The 24,173-nt window shown below is 40.9% G+C and overlaps 1 protein-coding gene across 1 annotated transcript in view; it reads left to right on the forward strand.

The window, feature by feature from the left end:
- The window catches only part of GLP1R (glucagon like peptide 1 receptor), a 53,963-nt gene extending 30,809 nt beyond the window's left edge, over nt 1–23,154 (forward strand). The window contains exons 7-12 of the mRNA XM_074168170.1: nt 8,297–8,357; nt 12,521–12,590; nt 13,305–13,393; nt 17,688–17,826; nt 18,717–18,758; nt 22,987–23,154. Of these exons, the coding sequence (XP_074024271.1) occupies nt 8,297–8,357; nt 12,521–12,590; nt 13,305–13,393; nt 17,688–17,826; nt 18,717–18,758; nt 22,987–23,154 (569 nt within the window). The remainder of the gene's footprint in view (nt 1–8,296; nt 8,358–12,520; nt 12,591–13,304; nt 13,394–17,687; nt 17,827–18,716; nt 18,759–22,986) is intronic.
- The last annotated feature ends 1,019 nt before the right edge of the window (nt 23,155–24,173 follow it).

Consider the following 24,173-nt stretch of genomic DNA (forward strand, 5'->3'; position numbering starts at 1 on the left):
TTCTCTTCTCCAGGCTAAAGAGGCCCAGCTCTTTGAGCCTTTCCTCATAAGGGAGGTGCTCTAATCCCTTAATCATCTTTGTTGCCTTACGCTGGACTCTCTCCAGTAGTTCCCTGTCTCTCTTGAACTGGGGAGCCCAGAACTGGACACAATATTCCAGTTGTGGCCTCACCAGTGCAGAGTAGAAGGGGAGAATGACCTCCCTCGACCTACTCTCTTCCCTATGCAGCCCAGGATTCCATTGGCCCTCTTGGCAACAAGGGCACATGACACTTCTCCTGCAAGACATCAGCTTCCCAATACAAAAGATGTGTGGGTGATTGCAGGTGAATGTGGACTTTTCCTGGATTGCCCCGCTTCATCTCCTTATAGTTTCCCATTGCATTCAAAGACGTGTTAACTACTTGTGGTGCAAAATAGTGACGATACCTTGTATCTGGTCAAGGATAACAGTAGAGAAATGGTGGCAGCATGAGCTAGGAGGATGCAAAGGGGCTGGTAAAGAAGGAATGGCTAGCAGGGAGTTGTCAGGCTGGTTATGTAGGCAGAGCAGGTCAGGTAATAATTGTTGGGCAAAAGAGGGTGCACATGCCATGGGCATCTGTACACTTGAGAATAAGGACTGCGATGCCCTGAAATCAGTTAGTTGAGCCAGAGGCGCCTTCTGTGGAAATGCTAAAACTTTGATTCTTTTACTGTCCAGTTAGCCTGAAAATATATTACTGTTCAGGATTAATCCTATTTTTGGAAGAATCTTTTGTGTGCTTTTATTGCATTCTCTCCCTTCCTCTTCTCCCCCCTCCCCTTTTGGTGGAAATCAGGTGACTTTTGGAAAGCTGAAAGTAAATCCCAGTAAATACTGCAAGTGCTTTCACAGATACTAGTTTGAACATGTAAATTGCTTTGACTGTCCTTCTCTATGGATTTGCCAACTGTGAATATTCTAGCAAATTAGTTCACTGGTAAAATGCATATAAATGGCTTACTGTGAATTCTACTGAACAGTGATATATGAGGAGCAAAGGCTTTCCAGCATATTGATGGGAATAAATAAATGCAAGTAATAACACTTTCCTGCTGGAGAGTTTTAGTTCAAAAGTTCTGTATCTTCCATTGTTGTTTTATATGTAGGACATTCGGCAAAAGCAACAGAATCTTGTATAACATTTGAACTATGTACATTTTAATCATATTTTATGAATAGCCATACCCTCAATTAAAAAAAAAAAAATAGGGGGACTATCCTGAAGCACTGACTGAGATCATGAGAAGAAATGGAAAAGAAATTAGAGCAAAATTATATATAGCCAAATCTGAGGATATTGTGTTGTTTTATAAGTAAGGGTTAGGATGGTTTTTATCTGAATCACTTCTAGTTACAGTTTGTCTGTTGCAAAAGCAGATGGCAGAGAGAGAAGTTGCCATATATTTTTTGTTTGGTTGATTTTTTCTTTACAATGGCAGTTTTGCTACTGTATATTGAATTTCTGGATGAATTTGGGAAAAGAGTGGCAGTGCCAGAACTTTGCACTGGACACATGGGTTTCATCTGAGTTTCCTAGAAGAGCTCTGCCTGTGCCATTCAGTCCTTATCTGTACAGTTTTTTGCTATTCCAGCCATGGCTGCATGTGCAAACCTTGCCAATGATTCTCCATCTTCAAATGCAGAAATATCTGCTATTTCAGTGCTCCCAGATTAGTTATACCAGATAACGGTTTCATCCCTAACAAGTGGAAAGAGATAAATATTTTTTTCCATTCTTTCTTGCTTCTTCACTGGTGATTCCATTTTTTGATTACTTGGGTCCCTCACCAGATGCCTTTCTGCTATATGCAATGCTCAGCATGCAATGAGCAGCATGACAGCCTCAGCATAATCCCGAGGCTTCAGAGAGGCAATAGGTTCTTGTTTGAGCTGAGAAAGTCCCACTCTTGGAAACAGTTTATCAACTGTAATAATAAAGCTGGATCAAAAAATACATATCTATGTGATTGTCAGAGCTGATTTGATACCTTGCCCCTTTGTTCTGTTAATGAATTGTCCTCTTACAGGATAATTTTTTAACTTGTTCATTACTGAACAATTGATGAATATATATGTTTTAAAATTTTGTATATGCACTGTTCACAAACTTAGGGGGTATTAGTCATATCATGTTGTTATTTCTTCTAATTATAACTGAACTTTGTGATCACTTACAGACCACGTGGTATTGCTTTTGCTGTCTGAATAGCTTCTGCAATCCCCCATGTGATCACATATGTTTGCACTTGCACTTCTCTCAAATGTACATATGAATAAAACTGTGTATATTCTTCTCAGGGCTTTTGTCCACCCAAGTGTTTGCATATACTCTTGGTCATGATGTTTGCCTTGTTGTTCTTCTTTCAAGGAACAACAGGTCTCGGAACAAACAAGAAACTAGAGCAAATTAATTCTTCAGGTAATCCCAAGCAAAACTGTAATGTAAGGGCCATCTTTCAAATAGGTAGAAATGTCGCAATACCTATTTCTCTCCAAGCTTTTAAACTGCTATATTAAATAGCGCTGTATTTTGTTATAACAGGGGAAAAATTCCATGTAATCGTGTAAATAAAAAAAAGGTACTTCTCCCATTTTATTTCTAACATGATAAATTCATCTCAATTCAAAACATGGAAAGGGTAAACCTGCTTTTCAAATGGAAACGTGTAAAAGATACCATACTTAGTCTGTGTCTTCCTAGGAGGAGTTAGCAAATGGTGAGGAGTATAAAGAAAAAATAATAAATATTTCTCAAATATATTTTTGCTATATCATAAATTCAGGTCAATTCTTAATATCATAAGACATACTCCATTTAGTATCAGTTCAAATGAGCAATTATTCTTTGCTGTTAAAGTGCTTTATAAGGGGAAAAGTCTGTTTATCTTGTGCTATTGTACTTTGCAAAAGCTAGAAAAGTTATAAAATCTTGATAGACCTCAGGAAACTAATGTAGTTTTACAAACTGAGAGTCGTTTATATCGACATCATGTATATTGATAGGATTCTATAGAACTTCCTGATTACTTGTAAGATAACTTTATTCCTGTGGCCACTTCCTTGCCAAGATTTCACGCCACAATAGGCTTTGAGATGACAGTGTTAAATTTTTCCTATTTCATTTAATGTGGAAAATGCCTTGCTTATGTCTTCTTTTTCTTTGTGAAAGCAGACTTTCATACATTTGTGTCAACACTGAGTTCAAATATCTTACTACAAAAACGATGGTTTATGCCATTTTCAAAGCTGATGGGAAAAGAAAAAAAAAAGGCAGAAACAAACAACATCAACAAACAAAAGTCTTAATAGGCTAATGGCAGAGCAGGTAGATGAGCTGCTCCCTTCAGTCTGGAGGTCAGCACAACAGCAACTAAACAGGATGTTGATTCAGATAGTCATTATCACCTGCAGAAAAAAAAATAAAGCAGTTGCTGGTGTTGGGACACCAACTGACTGTTCATCGTGTCTGAGCCCGAGTGAAGAGTTGCTGAGCTTGACATTGACTTCAGGTAGCTGTGTCAGTGCTGTACAAAGTAGTCTCTGGAGAAGAGCAGTTTCTATTCTAACGCTGCTGTATGCATCTTTGAGCAGCTTTTAGTGGAAGAAGGACCTGTTTGCATTCAGAAGGGGGAAGGAGGGAGGAATGGGGAAATAACAGCAACATCCCACAGTGTCTGTGTGCGACATCCAGGCGGGAAGAATGACAGGAGGAGACAATTTTCAGCACTAAAGGCTAAGAAGAAATATCTTAATAAAAGCTAAACATTCTCTGAGCTTCTATGGCAATTTTACACCCAGCTGCACTTGCAGCAGGGAAACTGCCATAAAAAATAAATAATTCCCCTCCTTCCAACCGTTGGCAATCCAAACTTGCTCTAAGGAAGAATACTTTGAGGGAATGAAGCTATTAAAGGCAGGAAGCCTAGCTAGAGTATCAGTCTCCATCCTGATCGCCAGGAAGATCTGACCGGAACACAGTCAGTAAGAAACTTTCCTTCTGAAGCCCAGTATGAATTCTGTAGCAACAGGAGATGCATTCGTTGCACTAGCCATTTCTTGACTCTTTTCAAATAAAACTTTCAGACAAGGATGTGAAAATTGGTTTTGTGTCCAGCATGATTCCTGGTAGGAAACAGATCTGTCAGGAGTTTCTCTTAATTCTCTTCACTCTTTGTCTTCTGGATTCATCTCTTTTGTGCTTTTTCTTTTTCAGAAAGAAAAACATTTCATCTTTTCTTCTCACATCTTCAGTGCTCTTACTCTTTCTACTTCTAGTCATATTTATTTACCACTTCTTTCAGTTCCTCATCACATACTTCTTGCATTCATACATCAAGCAGTTGATCAAGTCAGACCATCCTGGATGGCTTCGGAAAGGGGCAGATTGGAGTTCTTCTGACAGCAGTAATGTCCTTCTGGTTTGTGTGCCTGACTATCTCGGAGGCTGAACTTCTCACCACATGGAAATCAGTGATGTCAGGTTATATCTAAAATAGGAACTTATACACAAACTCATCAGTCCTAAAATCCTGTATTCAGAATACATCCTTATTTAAGGGTCTTGGTAGGATGGCAGTGTTCTGGTCCTACAGAGACCAGTTTACTTCAGGAAGAATCTCTAATCAGCAGGTGAGGATGAGGGGAGCCATTCTTGCTCCTCGTACATCTTTCTCCCCTGAAATTGTGTTTACGTACAATGCAAAGTTAGAAATACCATGTGTCTGTATGAATGAAAACTGCTTGAACATTGAGGTAAGGGAAAGAAGGAGAGGCAGTATGGAACAGCACCACCTGGTGACACCTTTCATGGTAACTGCTACTTAGTGGACTCCAGAACAACCCTGAGCTTTTCTGGTCTATCCAAAAATATCCCAGACCCATTAAATGGAGAGACCGATTTCTACATGCTGTTACCAGGACATGGCAGATTCCATTAGCAGCAACACGAGTTGCTCTCCTCTGTGCTCACTAGGGACAGTGGAGCATTGTGAAAATGTCAACCAAACGGTGGTTCCTGTGTAGAATTTCTCACAGGTTTCTTCTCTTACCTACCCCATCCTGTTATCATTCTGGATAATGTCTGGTTTTCCAAATTTTTATTTTTTTTTTAACTATGCAGACACCTGGCCAGGTGCAGAGTATGTAAGCTAGAGTGGAAATAAATAGGTTGTGCTGCTTATTTATGCAATGGGGTATTAAGATGTTGATTTGGCAGTTCCATTACTTTCTTATCATCTATAATATATATTATTATTGCAGCCTGTCCCCTGTTGTTTGAACTTTTTTAGTTGAGCTCTTGGCATGCTTATTTCCTAGCACACTTGACAGATTTCATAGTCACCACGCAGCGTTCAAAGATTTTTTTGGTCACTTATCAGCCTGCAAGAATTAACATGGCAGAGGCTATTATGAGTAGGTTGTTGCAGTTTCTGGCATCTTCAGCAGTGGTGCAGTACAGACAAGAGTAGACATTACCATTTCCAGAATTCAGAGACCTTTCTGTGGTCAGTTAATCTGGGGGAAGATCAATCTCGGAGCTTTCTGTATGACAAAAAGCAAAATCAGAAAGAGTTCAGCCTATATCTTAAATAAGTGCATCCTATAAATGGGTGCATTTTTTTTTCAGATACCTGATATTCTTTGAATAGCAGCAGCAAGAGAAAGAGGTGTATGACTGAAACTCAAATGCACCAGAAGAGCTGCATGTTGGGAGCCCAGGACTGGGATACAACACTAATTCAGTTAACGAATGATAGTCATCTGTAGAGTTTATTTAAGGAGCTGTATACAGTTTGCTTCCACTGCCTGCTTAAGCCAGCCAAATTTCTTTTGACTGAGTGAAGTAACCAGAATATTTGCATTTGTGCCAGTTAATGCAGGTTAATTAGGTATCAATGTTGTAAATTCATCTGTAGAGAGCCTCAGTGATCCTTACAAACTACAGTTATTGCAGAGATGCTGCAGACTTGCTCTTTAGCTGCTGTGAACGACTTCTACAGACTTGAGGTGGATTAAGGAATGTTCTTGGGGCAGTATCCTCTTTACATCTTGACTAGGGCTTTGGAAAACTGGATGCATTCCCATCTGCTGAGAGTGTGTTCCCAACAGTTTTCAGAGCCAGCCATTTCTTAGGACAAGAATTTGTGAATTTGGTAGTTGTCAGATGGTATATTTGTATAGAATTTGCACTGATGTTCAAAGCTTACATGTATGTATTGTACTGTTAAGTCTTGGTGTCTCAAATTAAAATGTGTATTGCTAGCATGGAAAATAATGTGACTGATGGTGTTGCAACACCGAGGCACCAGAGGCCTGCATCGCAAGTGGGAATGGGCAGAGGATGCAGGACAAGTCACCTTGTACATGCTGCCTATTAATTTATATAATATTTGCATAGCAGGATGCTGATGCAGTTCAGTAATACCAGCCTCTCTCTAGCTAGGCTCTTTTGAAATATAATAGTAATAACAGGTTCTCAATTCAAATGTCAAGTAATGTGATTAAATATGGAGAGATTTCTGGTGTATCCAGAAGATGGAGATATCCACAAATCATTATTGTTATATCTCGATTTATCAGTTATCTCCACTGACATGCAGCCTTTGTGCTTTCAGTGTTCGTGTCTTATCCTGTAAGTTTCATATTAACAGTTCATATTAAGATGTCTTAATTCTCAGCAAAGTCAAGAAAGGAATAAGTCAAACTGTAATTAGTTTCTGTGAATCAAAAGCTCATTTGTGTTTGAAGTGATTTGCAACGACCGTGTTCTTAATCTCTTATGCTACTATCAAAGCAGCACAGAGTTCTCAATAACTTTGCTCCCAAAATATCGTGTACTCTCAGTATCAAGTACATCCACGGAACATGTTCAACTGCTTGCCCCAATAATCTACTCAATTCATTATCTTTGCTATTATTCTAATTATTGGTATTTTTTTCTTGCTGCTCTTTCTTCTCTCTCTTTTTTTTTTTTTAACCAATTAAGAATAGTTGGTCTTTGTGTCTGTAGTATTCAGATGTTCTGATAGTAGAGAAAGAATACAGTCCAACAAGAGAGAATGTTTTGATTGATAATACCCGCTACAGATACTGCTTGTAGATTTTCAAACTGCAAGAGATCACTGATTTGCCTGTGGCTTCTGCTGTCAGGAACTGTGTATTTATTTGCCCTGTGCAGCACTTCCTGCTGTGTGCTGATGTTCTTATGGTCCCTTACCATATTGGTTCTTAAGAATGCAATAACAAAGCACATTAAATGTTGCCCTTCCTATACAATGTACATACAGCATCTGACACAGTCCAAGGAGGTACACAGAGGAATTAGACCATCTTGATCCATCCTTAGGCAGAAATTCCTCATCCTGCTCTTTGAGTCTCAACCTGCTTTCCTTCCTTGTGGGCTTTTTTGGCATTCCCTATACTGAGTATTGGTTGGTAGATGCACTTTAAAATTCTTTTTCAAGACCTAGGCATTTCATAAATGAAATAAATTAGTTTGAGAGCCTTTGACATTGTAAAGCAAGTAATGACTGACAGCTTATTCGGCTTTTCTCTCTTCCCTTTACACCTCAGATGAACTGACCAACTGTAGCACATGCACTCTCAGGTAACGGTAGGACCAAGCGTCTTCTCAAGACCAGATGCATCCGATGTCTTTGCTGCAGCCACTCAAATCCACGCCAATACCGCAGCCCAAACTTGGAACTTCTCTGTGGGGGAGGCCTGAGCACACTTGCTGTGTGTCATGTGCCCACAGTCCCCTTTGCCATCGGGGCTACGTGGGGCTGAGTGTGCTCCAGCCCTGGTGCCAGAAGACAGCCTGAGCTTGGGGCTGCCTGAATGCAGGGTAGCTGACCCACAGGCAGAAATGTGGATCCAAAGGTTCGGGTCAGAGCACATTGCGCTGCTCTCTAGTCTTAATACAGAGGCTAGCAGAGCTTCCAGAGGTTTTGTTCTGTTGGTCCCTCTGTGAAACTTTCTGTGGAAAAGCTGGTATATGCAGAGTATGGGGGTGATGGTCTATTGTTTGTTTTTGATGCCCGTTAGGAGCTAGGCAAGGGCCCAGGCAAAATGAGTTACATGTATTAGTTACCTGCAGGTTAGATTCCTCCTCCCACCATTGACAGCCAGCTGCGCTGGGTAGGAGCTGCAGCCCTGCCACCAGTTAATTATGTTGCTCATCATTACAGGGGGGGGAAGGGAGGCTTGTCCTTCTCTCTGCTTTTCCCTGGCTCTTAATGTCAGTGTCAACCTTGTTTCCTCTCTTCCCAGGTGTGCCAATGCTGTTTGTTATCCTCTGGGGAACTGTCAAGTACCTTTATGAAGATGAGGGGTTGGTTTAGTTCTGATTTTTCTAGCTATCTCATTTGTGCTGTCTGTGTGCACCGTCAGGTCATTGTTTGCTTTCTGTTCAGTGTGGTTTGCTTTGGCAATGTGCTGAAACCTCATATAATTGCTTCTGTTTTGTCTGAAGGTCTTGCATAACATTTCAGAAATGGGAGCATGTGTTTCGTTCTGATCAGAATTTTCTGCATGTCTGAATGAATCTATCCTTTTGCAGGTCAAGAAAAGGTATGTTTTGTTTTTCTGTAGTCAGTGTATCAACAGTAGAAGTCATCATACCCAACCAAGGCTGCTCCTGATACTGTGCCTTTGGCAGTAGCCTTTTCAGTTATGCTTCAGAGGAAGGCAGAAACCTCCCACAGAATTCTGCCTGCGATTTGTAGTAGTTAGCTTATGCCTAGCAGCAGAGATGTGATTGCCTGCTCTTGTTTAAGCTTCCATTATTTAGATCTTCTTAAAATAAAGGCGCATTCTCTGTCTGCTTACGTTAGTCTTGCTGGAGGCAACTATGCCACGCATAAAACTGCTGCAAAGCACAAAATACTTTTTGTCTGCTTTTACCATAGTTGCTGTTCTGAAAAATTGCATGTGCTTTATATACCAAATAGGTTTTTTAAAAACAAAAGTGAGGATAGTGGCTTCTCAGTGACAGTGCCTGCAAATATTTGGGTAGCTTTCGTTGTGATAACATTAATAACTTTATGCTATTTCCTTTTTATTCTAAACATACTGTTTATTGGGTCTTCCTCTTACTTAATTTCCAAACAACCCAGCCAGTGCTTTTGTAGAGGGTCCTTTTTTTTTTCTCACCCCCTGCCCCAACCCTCCCGACACAATGCTTGCTGCAGAGATGCTGCAATGTGAAAATTCAATGCAGTCAGAACCACCCCTAGACTTTTTTTCTGGTGTTCATAAGTATTAAGAACTGGGCTTTTTTTTTTTTTTTCCCCAGTGTGTTTCATAGTACTGAAGTACTGAACCAGTTTGGTCAAAGCTGCCTTTTCTGGCTTAAGCAATGCTAGGATTTTCTGACTTTCCTTTTCAAGGTTGACTTGATAATATTGTAGCAAGACTGTGACCATACTGATGTATTGCAAGTTTTATTGAAATTATCAGAGTAGGTGTAGAGAACATGCGGCCTCTGAACAGGCGAAGTTCCATGGGCATATCTTCCCACTGATGTAGAAAATGTATTCAAAGTGCTCAAGCTGAGCCTTCTACATTATGCGGTGCTCAGAGCTGATTTATGTTTTCTATTAAGGAAAACTGTCACTCACTGCCTTCAGCAGACCTTAAAAGGGGCAATTTTGCACCTTATTGAATTTTCTAGATCTTGTATAAATATTTTTAAAATACAGCAATAAATAACCATGTTTCAGCTTCTCTGAAAGGCAAGATTTCTGTGCCTTGGGCGGGCATTTGCTGGAGCAGGCAGGGATATCTTTCATGCTGTTTGCCATAGTGCTGTCACCATGGACGTGCAGCAAACTGTAAACTTCATTTGTGACTTAACTATTTCCCTGGCTATGAGGAATATCTGGAAGTAAATGTGGTCATGGCTGGGAATCTGAGGCAGTTCTGTGAACATAGCCATTTGAAGGAAGGACCGAAGCCTGCAAGACTTACTTGCAGACCGGCTCCTCCTTTCCTTACACATGCAAGTGTAAACTCCTTTAGAAAGCAGTTGTTGTTTTTAAAAGTGACCTATTGAAAAAAAAAAAGTGACCTATTTGAAAAAAAGACTGTCTACATTGCAAATACAATTAAAGGCAAGCTGTGCTTCTTAGTTATTAGTCTGTGCCTAAAGAACTGATGCTTATACATCTTTGTTTCTATCTACAATTAATTATGGGAGCAAGACAGCCAGCCTACGTTCTTTTTAAAAAATTGAGCCATTCAGCTGTACCTCTTCAAGGTAAAAATTCAGTGTTTTTAGAAAAAGAATACCAGATTGGTAAGGAAAGGCAGAAACTTCCCAGTAGCATTTGCTTCACTGGACCAATTCTCCATTCACAGCTCTTGAGGCTATGAGTTGCCAAGCATCTTCTGAGTGATGCTGAATAAACTGCAGGGATAGATCCCAAACACAATAGATGTTGCTGAATTTATCAGTGTGGCAGTCCCAGAAAGCACAAATTGACAAGAAATCATACAGATCTATCAATTTTATTTTCTGGATACCTTAATAGTTGTGACACTGTAATTGGGCTGTAATGGCGGTTTTATTGCACATATTTGTATAAATTTAAAAGTAGCTAAAACTGTTCTGTGCCACAGGAAGCAAATTAATACACACAGAAATGTAGCAGAGTTAAAGTAAAGAATTCTTTCTCAGCCTCTGTCATTATCAGAAACTTTTAAAATTGCCTCTGCTTCCACTGCAGCTAGTCAGAAAATTAGAACTCCACTTCCAGCCATGCCTATTATCCCACCGGTCTTGAGAGGTTCAAATAAAATTCATTTTAAAGGCTCCCAGTCACGCGTACCAATTAAGTTCTTTTGCTACTCAGATTCCAGCTCAGGTCTGCTGACCGCACACTGTACGTACAGCTTTTTTCTCCAGTATCTAAAATGCAATTGAATCGTAGGTTGTGGAGCTGCTGGTTGCAATAATATGTTTGTTATATGCATTAAACTGAAACTGAGAGGAAAAATTAAATCCTGAGACCTTCTTGGGCTTGCAGTACCTGCAAGGGAACATGGAATTGCCACAGCCAAGCTGCTTCCCTTTCCTCTCTCGCATGTGGGCGCATGTGGGTGTGTTGCTGTAGCGTGGATGCCTACCATGTGCCGCATGGTTTGCTAGTTTCTCTCAAGCTGACTGTCCCATTACAAGGTTGGGGAGGGCTTACCCTCCAACATCACCCAAGCTGAAATTTCATAGGCCTGTTAAGAAACCTTAAGGAAAACTGAGCATATATATATTTTGGCAGATGAGATTTGGAGATGAAGAGAAACTTGTTTTGTGAAGGAACCTGTGTTTTCTGTAGTGCTCTTTCATAGTTTATATTTCACAGTCTGTGTAGCTCAGAAACCTGCTGGCTTTCCTGATGACTGTTGCTTTTGAGTAATGCTGAGCAATATGGCAGGAGACTAACAAAGTTATTTCATAGAAATATTAAGAATGCTGTCGCTGCAGCAAAAAGTGACGTGGCATGTGAACACTGCCCCAACGCCTGGGCCATTGTGTGCACACATGGCCCATCATAGAGTCAGGGGTGGCTGGCTGTGGCCAGGGTGAGACCAAAAGAACTAGATGTACAAACCCACCACTGTAAACACTTCAAACTAGTGATCCCAAACTGTGGCTTTCAGGCATCACTTTTCTTGTGATTGTTCTCCAATATTGCTCAAGGACATAGGAATTTATAAAGCTAAAGTGAGACTTATGTGGAGAATGAAGTATTATATTGCCTACGGCATGTTACTTACTTGGCAGAGGGCTCAGCTTGCGAACAAAAGTTGATAGCTATTGCTCCTGTCTTTGATTTTACTTGCTTATCACTTTTAAAACTCCCTTTGGGCCTGAAACCTATCCATATACACTGAAGGAACTGGAGTTTGCTGCCTTAATTGCTTTCTCCTGGTTGAAATTAGAAGGTCCTTTTTGAAAATAAGGACAAATAAAATAGATAACTGATATAAATATTGATACAAGAAAAGTGATGGTAGGTAATGGGATAAGGAACTAACAAACAGTTAAATAATAAGATGACATGACATTGGAGACCGAAGAGTAATAAAAAATAATGCAGAAAGAGGAAGATAGGAACCATGCAGGAAAGGTCTGACTCAGCTTCCACCCTTCTCCTTTCAGCCACATGACAAATTTGACCTTGGTTTTAATGGAGTAAATCTTCACAATTAAATGATAATAATTCATAGCAAATTGTGGAGGAGAGCTAGCCATTAGTGGGCAAGAAAGGCAGTCGAGTAGTATTGAGTTGAATTATGATAGCTGCAATAGTACAAAGCATTCAGTGTTTCTAAGAAGCAACTGCATCTGTTTCCATGTCAGCATGATGTGCTTTCCTGGTATCTAGTCTTCAATATTGTTTTCCATCTGCACTGCTGTGACAGAACGAAAAGCAGGAGATTTTAGTGGTGTACTGAAACTTTTTCTTCATGTCCCTCTTTTTGCCATCTGCCTAGTTGCTGGACCAGAAACTATAACATGAATTACTGGCTGATCATCAGATTGCCCATTCTCATCGCCATTGGGGTAAGTATGGGGCACGTGCAGCAAGCTGGCAGATTTCCATGCGGACAGGACATGATCTAGTACAGACAGCAAACGTGCACATGGCTGTTGTGTATGTCCAAAGGCTAATAACCTTTCAGGGTATTGACGTTTTCATTCAGAAATGTGATTATATGAAACCAAGTTGGTTTCTGTCACTGGAATTCCCGACTAGTGTTTTGTTTGTTTAATTTGGGCACGTGCTGTTGCAGGGGCAGTAGGTGTTAACAACACAGCATGCCGCAGCAATCCTGTTAACTCCCCGGTGCGGCGAAAGCTGTGGCAGGTAGTACAGGGATGCAGAAGATAATATTCCAGGTACTGGGCTACAGAAGAGCAGCAAACTGTGTGGCATTGTGGAGAAATGCAGTGTTCTGCATCTACGTTGTGGTGGTAGTCTTAGACCTCAAAGACAAGGCAAATGGGACACACCTTTACTGTGTCTCACTCCCCAGAGATACAGGTAAGTTCCCCTACTTTGTTTAATGAACTGCCTGCATTTTCAAAAATGACTTGTGCATTCACAGAAGATGTATTTAGAGCACAATTCTTAGCAAGGATTTGAATTCCGTGGCAAATTCTGCAGCTGCAGAGTAGCAGGATGCAGAGGGACCTACATACACAAACTAGCTTTTGTGAACACTTATGCGCGTGTGTTTCTTGGTGATGACATAAATCCATCTTTCATTTTTCCAGGTAAATTTCCTGATTTTTATCAGAGTTATATGCATCATCATCTCCAAACTACAGGCTAATTTGATGTGCAAAACTGACATAAAATGCAGGTATGTCATTTAGTGGTCTGACACTTTCTGTGCCTCTCAAAATGGAAGTAGACAAGGCTGTACATAAAAAGGAGTGGATTGCCAAAGGTGGTTAAAGATCACAGGCCTTGGGTAGTGCACAGGTGTGGTGTCACACATTGGTATGACTGCTTGGACAATTGGTCCCCAGAGAAGCCTCCTGGTGAAGCCAGGGCAGGTGTTATACCTGGGTTATAGATAAACAGAAGGCTTTCTTTCTGAGTTCATCTCTTTACAGTCTTCCATAATACTGGATGAATATTAATTAAGTGGGCATTTTTTAAATACTTGCAGCATATGCAAGTACTTCACCTAATTTGAAAAAACCATGAGTGTTAGAAATAAACACTTCAACTTCAGTGAAGATCAAGATGGGGGTCATTTTCAGTATTGCTCCTTGTTCTTCTTCCCAGTTGTTACTGGGACAAGCCTGCAATCTTGAATGGATATGATGTTTCAAGAGAGATGTCAGATATATCATATAAGCATTCAATTTTTATTTTGCAGGCTTCACCCTGTCTGTGTGTGTATTATTCCTGATATTTAATCACCTTGCTAAGATTCATGGTCACATCCTTCATTTCTTCATCTTGGAGAATATTTCTGTACTGCAGACTGAAAAATAATGTAGAAATAAAAAGTTAGCAATAGGGTGAACTAAGCAGTGGGAAGCCTACATGCTGTGATAGCCAGACTGCTCCTGAGGGTTGTCTTAGCTGGTTTGAAGTTGAGTATTTCACTGCTGCAGCCTCCTAAGCTACACACAGCATGTATTTTGGTGTATTCTCATCAGAGCATGGAGTTGCCTTGTATGTTACCTGCTTTCTTTACCTCATGAGAAATTTTGGAAATCCTAATTTCTGTTTAGAGCTCAAAGCAGAGAAAATGACTTCTTTTAGTGAGGTGTAGGCTTTGCTTTCATACCTACTGTCATTTTGAATATATGTGACCTTTATTTGCCAGGGTAAAATTTGCTGGGGTGGAAAAGGGGTTATTTTCCAGCTCTGATAGCTTGAAGCCATTTAAAAATCTGACTGTAAATTTACCCCATTAAGGGAGAAAGCCTTGCCCTCATGACTTCTTCAAGCAGCAGGAAGGTTTGATGCAGCTGAGCTATTTCTCAGAAGTGCACGTTCATTCATTTCTTAATGTTCAAGAATCTGCTGTGTAAACAGAAAGGCTTTGTCAGGAAAGGATTTACCCAGCAAGAGAGCCTTCTTCACGGAGAAAGACAGTAGTCTAGGTTCTTCCGGAGATTGGTGGTTATAGCCAGAAGCTTTGGGGAAGTCTTTTACCCAGAAGAGTGCAGTTCATTGGTGTGCCTCTAATGATAACCAGACCAGTAGCCAGAGATTCCTGAATCAGATTTTCTTTCCCTCTTTTTTGTTTGTTTATTTTTTGTTTTGTTTTGTTTTGTTTTTTTTTGTTTTTCCTGCTCAAAAACACTGGAAAAGATTTTGGGTCTTTTAAACAAGGACTGGTCTAGATGCCCTAGAAAGTGACTCATTTAGATATGTTTGTGTATGGAAAGAAGAAAAGTTGTTTTGCCCTCAGACTAGTCTGTCCTCTAACTCTCTCCTGTTCCCCATTCAGTTGATGAAAAGAGAACTCACCTATTGATGGCAGCAAATCCCTTTGCTTTGTGGAAGGGCTGGGGGAAGAGACTTCTCTCCTTGCTCAGGGAAAGGATTTTCTTTAGGGATGTCTTAATTACCCAGGAAGCCATTTCATAGGATTTTGCATGGCTTCCTGTTTAATGCAGAGCTCTCCAAATATCCCACCTAGAACAATTAGCATTCATTAAATAACCTAGAGGTTTGCTGTACTGCTGGAGAGGGTACAACAGAGGGCTACAAAGATGATTAGGGGCCTAGAACATCTGTCTTATGAGGATAGGCTGAGGGACCTGGGTCTTTTTAGTTGGGAGAAGAGAAGACTGAGAGGAGATCTGATCAAAGCCTATAAATACTTAAAGGTTGGGTGTCAAGAGGATGGGGCCAGTCTTTTTTCAGTGGTGCCCAGTGACAGGACAAGAGGTAATGGGCACAAACTTGAACATAAGAAGTTCCATCTAAATATGAGGAGGAACTTTTTTACTTTGAGGGTGGCAGAACACTGGAATAGGCTGCCCAGAGAGGTGGTGGAGTCTCCGTCTCTGGAGACATTCAAAACCTGCCTGGGCACGTTCCTGTGCAACCTGCTGTAGGTGGACCTGCTTTGCCAGGGAGGTTGGACTAGATGATCTCCAGAGGTCCCTTTCAACCCCATATCATTCTGTGATTCTGTGATTCTACCTCTGTCTCAGGCAAGTGGTGCTGGATCAGAGCCTCCATCACAAGACTTGCTGGTAAACTGCTCGTTTAAAGAAACTCCCTACCCACCAATGCAGCAATCCGCCTGGGTCCACTAGACTTCTGCTTTTTTGCTTGCGCCTCTGTGTAAACTCTTTAATTTCAATAGTTTCTTTGATTCACCATCCCTTGGTCCTTGTGTACCAAGGACATTGGCAGGCTGGTGGATGAGGAGCCTTGCACTTAGTATGTAATAATCCCATGCAGCAGTACAGGCTGGTCGCTGGCTGGGTAGAAAGCAACTTTACAGAAGACCCAGAGATGCTGCAGGACAACAGGCTGAACATGATTCAGCAGTGTGCCCTTGTGACAGCGCAGGCTGACTGCATACTGGGCTGCACTAGCAAGAGCATAGCCAGAAGGTCAAGGGAAGTGACTGATCCCCTCCATTCAGCACTTGTGACACTGCTTCTGGTGTCCAGGTTGAAGCTCCCCAGTACAAGACAGAAATTGTGTCCTCCCTGTCCAACCCCATGGGACTTGCATCAGTTTTGCACCAAGCTAGTTCAGGGCCTGGACCAGGTGACATAGAAGGAGGTGCTGAAAACTGGGTTCATTCAGTCTGGAGAACAGAAGACAAAGCAAGGATTCAGTCTTGCAGTCTTCAGCTACCTAATGGTGGTAATACAGAAGATGGAGCTGGAGTCTTTTCAGAGGTGCACAATGAAAGGACAAGGGGCAGAGGTCACAAGTTGTAGAAAGAGAAATTCCAATTACGTGTCAGAGGTGAAAAAAAATAAATCACAGTGAGAATGGTTTGACACTGGAAGAGAGGCCCAGAGCGCTGTGGTGGACCTTGGAGGTATTCAAAACTTGGCTGGACACAGCCCTGAGTAACCTGCTGTGAACTGGAATTGGACCAGAGACTTCCAGAGGTCCCTTTCAACCTAAATGATTACATGATTCAGAATAGCAGCCAGCAGCCCTAGGGCCCACAAGATCTACTACCTTTATGTGTGTCATGTGTTTCCCCCCTGCTCCGTGTCCCCTGTACCTCGGATTGTCCCCTCTGACAGCCCTGCTAGTTGAGTGATTTTCGTATCTACTGAATTGTCTCAAGACAGGTTGTTGGGAGATGTCTGATAGGTTCTGTGGCCCATGACAGCCCTATAAACTCCCAGGTGAGACTCAAGCATCTTTCATTATCCTGTTGGTTGACTAGCATGTATGTCTACCAAAAGAGAGTTAAGGACCATTCTTGTGAATGTTTTCCTGTGGTTGTAGCCCTGAGCATTGCTCTCTCACTGGTGAAAAATGTTTTATTTCAGGTTGGTTTGTCTTTTTCCTTTGCTAGCTGTTTGAACAAGTCTTTGAACTTGCTGTTTAAATCATGGAGTCATCACTCACTTTAAGAGAGTTTAACTGCTTTTACAAAGTGTTCTGCAGTTACGGTTAGTTACAATGTTTTGAAGATTTAACACACCACAGAGGTGGAAAGGAATAGCAAACACTCCTCCCTCTGCCAAGATATTTTTAAATGATTCCAGTTCATGGATAGGTGATTTTTTTTCAGGCCATCAGCAAGGTAGGTTTTGGTCATCTTTCCCACTTACAGATTGGGAAAAGGATACACAAGAAGACATCTCAAGTTCAAGAAAGCACATGACCTGGTCCTGAGTTTGGAAGATTTTCCAGGTGAAATGCAGTCAGCAGCTGAATACAGAGCTTTGCTCACAGCAGGAGGTGGTCTGCAGCGGGTTGGCAGGGGCAGTTAAAACTTACTGAAACCTACTAATGTTATTTAAGGATTTTTTTTGTTCTTCTGCAGCCTCTGGAGGAGGACCCTGCGAGTGGTGGGGTGACTTACCAAAGTTGACAGTGTGCCAAAAGTAGAACGTAGAAATAGTGACTCCCAGTGACCATTGGGATCAACAGTGATCTACTCAGTAGCACTGATGGTTTTTTTGCTTTCTTTGTGATCTTAGGCTGGCCAAGTCTACGTTGACTCTGATCCCACTGCTGGGGACCCATGAGGTCATCTTTGCCTTTATTACTGATGAGCATGCCAGAGGAATGCTGCGCTTTGTGAAGCTTTTTACTGAACTCTCCTTTGCTTCTTTCCAGGTAGCACTCACATTGTGCCCATGTGGATAAGATATTTTTTAACTGCTGTTTGGGGACCTGCTTTCTCTCTCTTTCATTGCACGTTCCCTGTTCTTTATATTTCTCAATTTAGCACTGGATATTACAGGATTACGTCAGTGGAAGGGAGAGTATGAGGAATAATTTTTAATAGCCAGCTTAGATGTTAGTGTCACATACTCTTATTTTCATGCCTTAAATTTACCACAGTAAACTGGTATTCCTATCCATGTATTAATATCTACTTCCTATGGGACACCTCAAGGCAATAACGAAATTGCCTGTAATTTCCTGTAATTGTATAATGGCATTGCTGAAAGCAAATTTTGTGCTTTCTCTAGTATTTTTGATACTCCTTGGAAAATCTGTGCTGTGAGAAGTAGCTGTCTACAGCTGTAACTGCATGTGAGGAAGGATGTAGGTTTACTGTGATTTTTATTTAGCTGTTGCCTTAGGTAAGGCCATTTCAAAAGAGTCTCCTTGTCTAAGGGAATTATTATTCTTCTAGTTTCCCTGGTCACCCACACATTCCCTGTTTATCAAGCACAGAGCTCTATTTACAATCACTGCGAATTGTTCACTTACAAAGTGTTTATAACAAGAAACTGGGTAAGGGGAAAGATATCGTTAGAAAATAACAGGTTGAAAAAAAAACAGTAATTCCTTTTCCCTAAGATCGTGTGCTTTGAGACATAGTTTGGTCAAACCTCTCCTCTGCCATCAGAGCTGTTGGGGACCACAGGTTGTCTCCATATTGGTTTTCTCTCGCCATGGGACCATGCCAGTGTGGAGCTGCTAGCCCTTTGCAAGTTTGTTTGGCAAAGCAGGGGAATTGCTCTGCTCACTGCTCTTCTGGTTTTTGTTGATTTCAGGGGCTGATGGTTGCAATTCTCTACTGTTTCGTCAATAACGAGGTAAGAAAGACACTGGTGTTCCAATTTGCCTTATCAACATTCACTGTAGGAAAAGGAAATTGAAAATGGTCTTGAACTGCTAAATTGTCCTTGTTCAGGGCTTTTACTTTTTTTTACAGACCCTCCTCTGTACAGCTACACAGGATAACTCCTCAGACAAATGTTGTTGGAAGGAATTCAGGCAGTATAATTTAGGGCCACTACTTGTAGATGTGAAATCTTGCAAGTTGTCTTGCTCTCAATTGTATAGTTTGCACTGCTGGAGCTTTTCTTTTATTAAGAATTATAGCTGCTCTTCTTAATCTGTGTCATACTGCTTCTTATTTGCTTCTTTCGCTGACTGTTGGGGTAAAGCCTGAGCTGAGACCTCAGCTCAGCTGGCTGGTGAGGTTGGGGAGTCCTCTTGGCGAATGCCCATATAGCTTGCATTCGTGTGGTTTTCCTGTGGTTCAGCTACTTGAAGGCATCATTGCGCTCTCATTCAAACTGAACTTCATGGAGTGATGAGGTCTTCCACAGGCTTGGTAGAAATGTAGCCAGAGTTTTGAGTTAACTGACTGCAAATAGCGTCTTCCATGGCTTCTGCTGAATCCCAGCCCTGTTGGGGAAAGAGTATTGTTCTGTTTCTGTACTGCAGGAATCTCTTATGTTACCTTCTAAGTGATTATTATTATTATTCATTCGGCAAACAGGTTTGCAAGGAAAGCAGACTAATTTGGCATCACATTATTAAGCTTAATGCACACCAAAGTGCTTTACACTCATGCTAAATCATGACATAGTAATTCAAGATCACCTATTGAGAGACAGGCCTCATCAAGGAATTGGAACCAATGGAAAAATGTTCTACTTGTGTCATTATGGCCATGCTGGAGTCAACAGAAAAGCAGCAGGCATCCTGAATAAGTCCTGCAGGAGACTGTTCACTTTTGTAGCTTGTGGGTAAGATTTTGTTTAAGTGAACGTGTTAATTGCGCTGCTTACGAAAGTCAGAGGTGCGTAGCAGCAGGCTTTGCTTAACAGAATATTTGTTTCAAATCCCTTGTACAGCTTTACAGGTCTGAAATGCAGCACCGTTTGCTGGTGCATCATGTAGTTCTTCTGATTCACTTTGGCCTTTGCTCATACATCCCCTGTGCAGCTGCAGCCAGGCCCCTCATGAGTAATACCCATTAATTTCCTCCATGTAATACAAGGGCAAAGGTACATCATAGCCCAAACCTTATTAATACCCTGAAAACGGTAGGTTTGTTTCATTTGAGGGAACTTACTGTGAAGTAGCCTATTTCTAAGGGGTCCTCCAAATCTCTTTGGTTCTCTTGCTTTTTTAATGTAATTCGTAAAATCTAACCATAATGTGCTCAGCTTCACAGAAAGCCAACAGACAATATAGGATGAATTATTTTACTTGTTCCATCCAAATCTTGTTAAAAGAAGGGAAAATGATTTTGTCAAGCTGTCATCAGCATCCATAAAATAAATCCATGTAAAAAAATTGATTAGGTCAAGTCTTTTCTGTTTCTTTCCTAAATGATATGTGAAAATCTTGTTTTTCAAACTGTTTTTCTTCTGACAGACTATGTGTACCTGAAGCCTATACTTGTTTGCTATATGGTCTATGTTTTTATTTTTGTCTGAGACACTCGCAAACTCCTTTTCTTTTTCCTTAACCATACAGCATGAAAAGTTTTTCGCAAGTCCTGGTGCTAGATCAAAAGTAGAAATGAAGCTACAAGTGATATTAATGTCCTTTTGTAGTATCTACTTATGGAAGAACATTAAAATATGCTCATATTTAGTCATATTTCACCTGAAGGATTCTGGATTTCCTCTGATACTGCTCAGAAGCAAATGGCAAGGTCTCATCAGATTGCCTGTTACCAACAATGTTCTCTGAAAAATAAGCTGGGCCTGGTATGATCAGGCTTTCTGCAGTTAGTGATGCTTTCTATAAGAAATATTGTAACCAGAGATGATGCTGCTTTCCACCAGAATTAGTGTAAGCTGATTCAGGTTTCATTCTTGCTAGCCTTGCTTTTCCCTGTTGCCTCCTTCCTTGAAAAAAGGAAGATTGGGCAGTAATTAAAAAAAATTAGAAGTCCTGGAGTCAAGACAGTCTTTTAAGGTGGAAGGCATCCCTTCCCTCCAGCGTGTCGACTGCACCACACAGCTTGGTGTTGTCGGCAAACTTGCTGAGGGGGCACTCAATCCCACTGTCCATGTATCCTACAAAGATGCTTGTAGGATACAAACAGCACCAGTCCTGGTGAAATGCCACTCGTCACTGGGCATCTAGGCAAAAACACCATTAAACATGGACAGCAGAGCTGCTCTTTATCCTTTTTCTAACCTCTGGAGAGAAAAATAATATTCTGTGATTCAGATCCATTCCTAAGACATCATCTCTGATAGTCTTTTGTTCAGGTCTTCCCATTCACTTCATCTCAGTCTTGCAGGCTATTTGTATCATAGCTCTAGGATACAGCCTGTCATGTCCCGCCAGATTGAAGACTCATTTCCTCCCTTTGACTGATTCTAAGATACCCATTTCTATTGCTCATTGACTTATTCTGTCATTAAGTATGTTCATGCTTTCTTTCAAGATCTGCCTGTAAATATCTAAAACTGCTTTTTCGCAGTGCTGCCTATTAAACTAGCTGTTTTCCATGCCCACAAAAGGTACCAAGTACTGGGGTGATAATGGGATCAATTCTTCTCCTTGAGACAGTATGGTCCTTGCATTTCATTGTTTCCTTTTCTGTCTTATCAGGCTGTTCTCCCTCATTCTTCTATGCCAAGCTATTCCAGACACACTGTCTTTTTCTGGTGTCTTTGTGCAGCTTTTGGCACAACAACCCACAGTTATCACTGTAAAATACAAGCTTCTATCTTTTCCTCTGTCCCATTTCGTTGTGATACTGGAGGGACAGATTCCATTGTCACAAATGCAGAGATGCAGCTGGTTCCCACCAGGACAGTATTCAGTGTGAGGGCTGTAGCCCAGAGCTGACAAGCACTGCTAGAGGTAACCACCAAGGGAAGACAAGTGGTTCTGTAAGACTTTTTTAGGGCTGCCTCCCAGATTCACTATTTCACAATGAACAAGCAAGTAAGACAGACGTACAGCAGCTGGTTCCTTAGGAAGTCTCCTGCAGAGTATGAAGGTTTCAGCAACATGGGTATGATGACAGGCCTGCACTGGAACTGCCATCAAGCTATTTAGTTTCTTGGTGGTCAGTACCAGACTCTAAAGAGAAACAAAAAGAGCCTCCAGAGAAGGCTCACTTGAGTGACCCACCTATAGTCAACTTATTTTCAGGCTGAAGTACAGATCATAATGAATTTATTACTGTAGTTGCCCTCCTGCCTTTTTCTAAATAGAGTAAAAAAAGGTTCAATTTTATGTCCTCTGCCTTATGTGTTAAAAGCTAATGGAGGTTCTTACTTCAGTCAAGTGGTAAGAACTTTGCCAGTGGAACAGGAAGATCTAAATTCTGTTCTTGATTGTGCAGCAATTACAAGACCCTGGATAAACTTCCAAATGAGTACCAAGGTTACAGACTTTAACCCAGAACATGCGACTGGATGAGCATATTTTGTAACTTTAAAAAAAGCTAGTATCTGGAATGAGATATTGTAATCGTTATTTAAAAAGACAGGGGAAAGTACAGTCTTCAATGTGCTTAATTGTTGCTTTTTCAATTCTGAATAAATCTTCATTTTTGTATAGAATAAAAAAAATGTAAATATTCAAAGAACAAAAATAATCCAAGACAGAATGCTGTTTAAATCAAACCAGAAGTTAAAATGGAACCTTAAGAATACCTGTGGTGACAGTACTGAGCAGGAAGACAGTATTTTCAGTCATTTCATGGCTGATAAGCAAAATCAACTTAATTGTTAGTACTGGTAGGGCACAGAGTACATTCAGATTGCAGCTGAATACAATTTAGAATAAAATAATGAAGATAAGATTTCCTGGTGCATAGAAGAGTTTTATTTCTATGAGCAAAACTGAATGCTATCATTATTTTAAACATAGAATATCCTACAATGGACTAATGAGATAATTGGATAATTTGAAGCAATAATATTGCAGGTTTAAAGCATTGCCAGCTTTTCTCAGTAGTTTGGTATCTTTATTTTTCCTTGCTCTTTTCTAGTGGAGTCATTTAAAAATCTGATTAGTTCTACACTCATTACTTTTGTTTCCTTCTTTGCTTGTTAGGTGCAGATGGAGTTTCGGAAAAGCTGGGAGCGCTGGAGATTGGAACATTTGTATGTCCAGAGAGACAGCAGTATGAAACCTCTGAAGTGTCCAGCCAACAGCATCAGTAGTGGAGGCACAGTAGGCAGTAGTGTCTACGCTGCCACTTGTCAGGCCACATTCAGCTAAGGTTTCTGCAGGTGAATCAGACTGAGAACAATGAACTGTATAAAATACCTGAAAACCCTTAAATACCCAAGCAAGTGGCTTAAGTATGCCATCTCCAGCAAGAAACTTAAGCATATGCTGCTCATTGCCTGCAGGCTGTTGGACGAAGGTTTCTAGGGAAAGCAATTTGCTAATGTAATCAACACATCAGAGGAAAAATTTATCACATCTAAAGTAAGTTAAAAGAGTTTCTTCCCATTTGCACACAAAGCCTCCAGGTGTCCAAAACTTAAGCATAGCATTGATCCAGTCTGAAACTACAGGGTCAATGGCTTATTACTGTTGAGTGGACGAGCTGAGTGATCAACTGATTAAATTACAAGGATACAGAATATGATTATTGCCAAAAAATACATTTAGACTTTTATGGGGATAGGGTAAGGTGCTATCACCAGTTTTAGAAATAAAGAATTTAGTGAGACACAACTTGTGTTTTAGGGAAGAATCAGTTTTCTAGTTAGAGTTTCCGACATCTGAAGTTGAAACTGTGCTTACCTGTTTTCTGGGTAGGTGAAGAACAGCATCCTGAAAGTCTATCAATACAGCAGGTAGTGTGGCGCACATTTCTGAATGCTCTTTTTAAGCTTCACTTGAAAAAAAAAAACCAAACAAAAAACAAACCAGCATCTGGTAAGGGCCTCTTCTGCTATTAACAGGTGCATGTTATCTCTATTGACACGGATGGAAATATCCTGTGATTGCACAGCCCTTCTCTTTTTATGTGTTACTCTGCCTCTGGCACACAGGTGTTAACAGGGACAGGATGATGACTTGCACTTCAAGAGGACACTTTTCTTCCTGAGCTACGCTCTGCTTCCTGTGGGTGCAAACACACAGAAGTCAGCTTGTTGGCCACAGCTGGTCTTACCAGCCTTCACCTATTTGGAGATTCGGTAGTTCGCAGCGTGAGCTTGCTTTTGTTTCTCCTCCTGCCTTGTGCGTTTTCTCCAGACAAGAGGTGCCCGGCAAGCCGCTGCCCT

The sequence above is a fragment of the Numenius arquata genome, chromosome 2 (genome assembly GCF_964106895.1).
Source record: "Numenius arquata chromosome 2, bNumArq3.hap1.1, whole genome shotgun sequence".
Lineage (NCBI taxonomy): Eukaryota > Metazoa > Chordata > Aves > Charadriiformes > Scolopacidae > Numenius > Numenius arquata.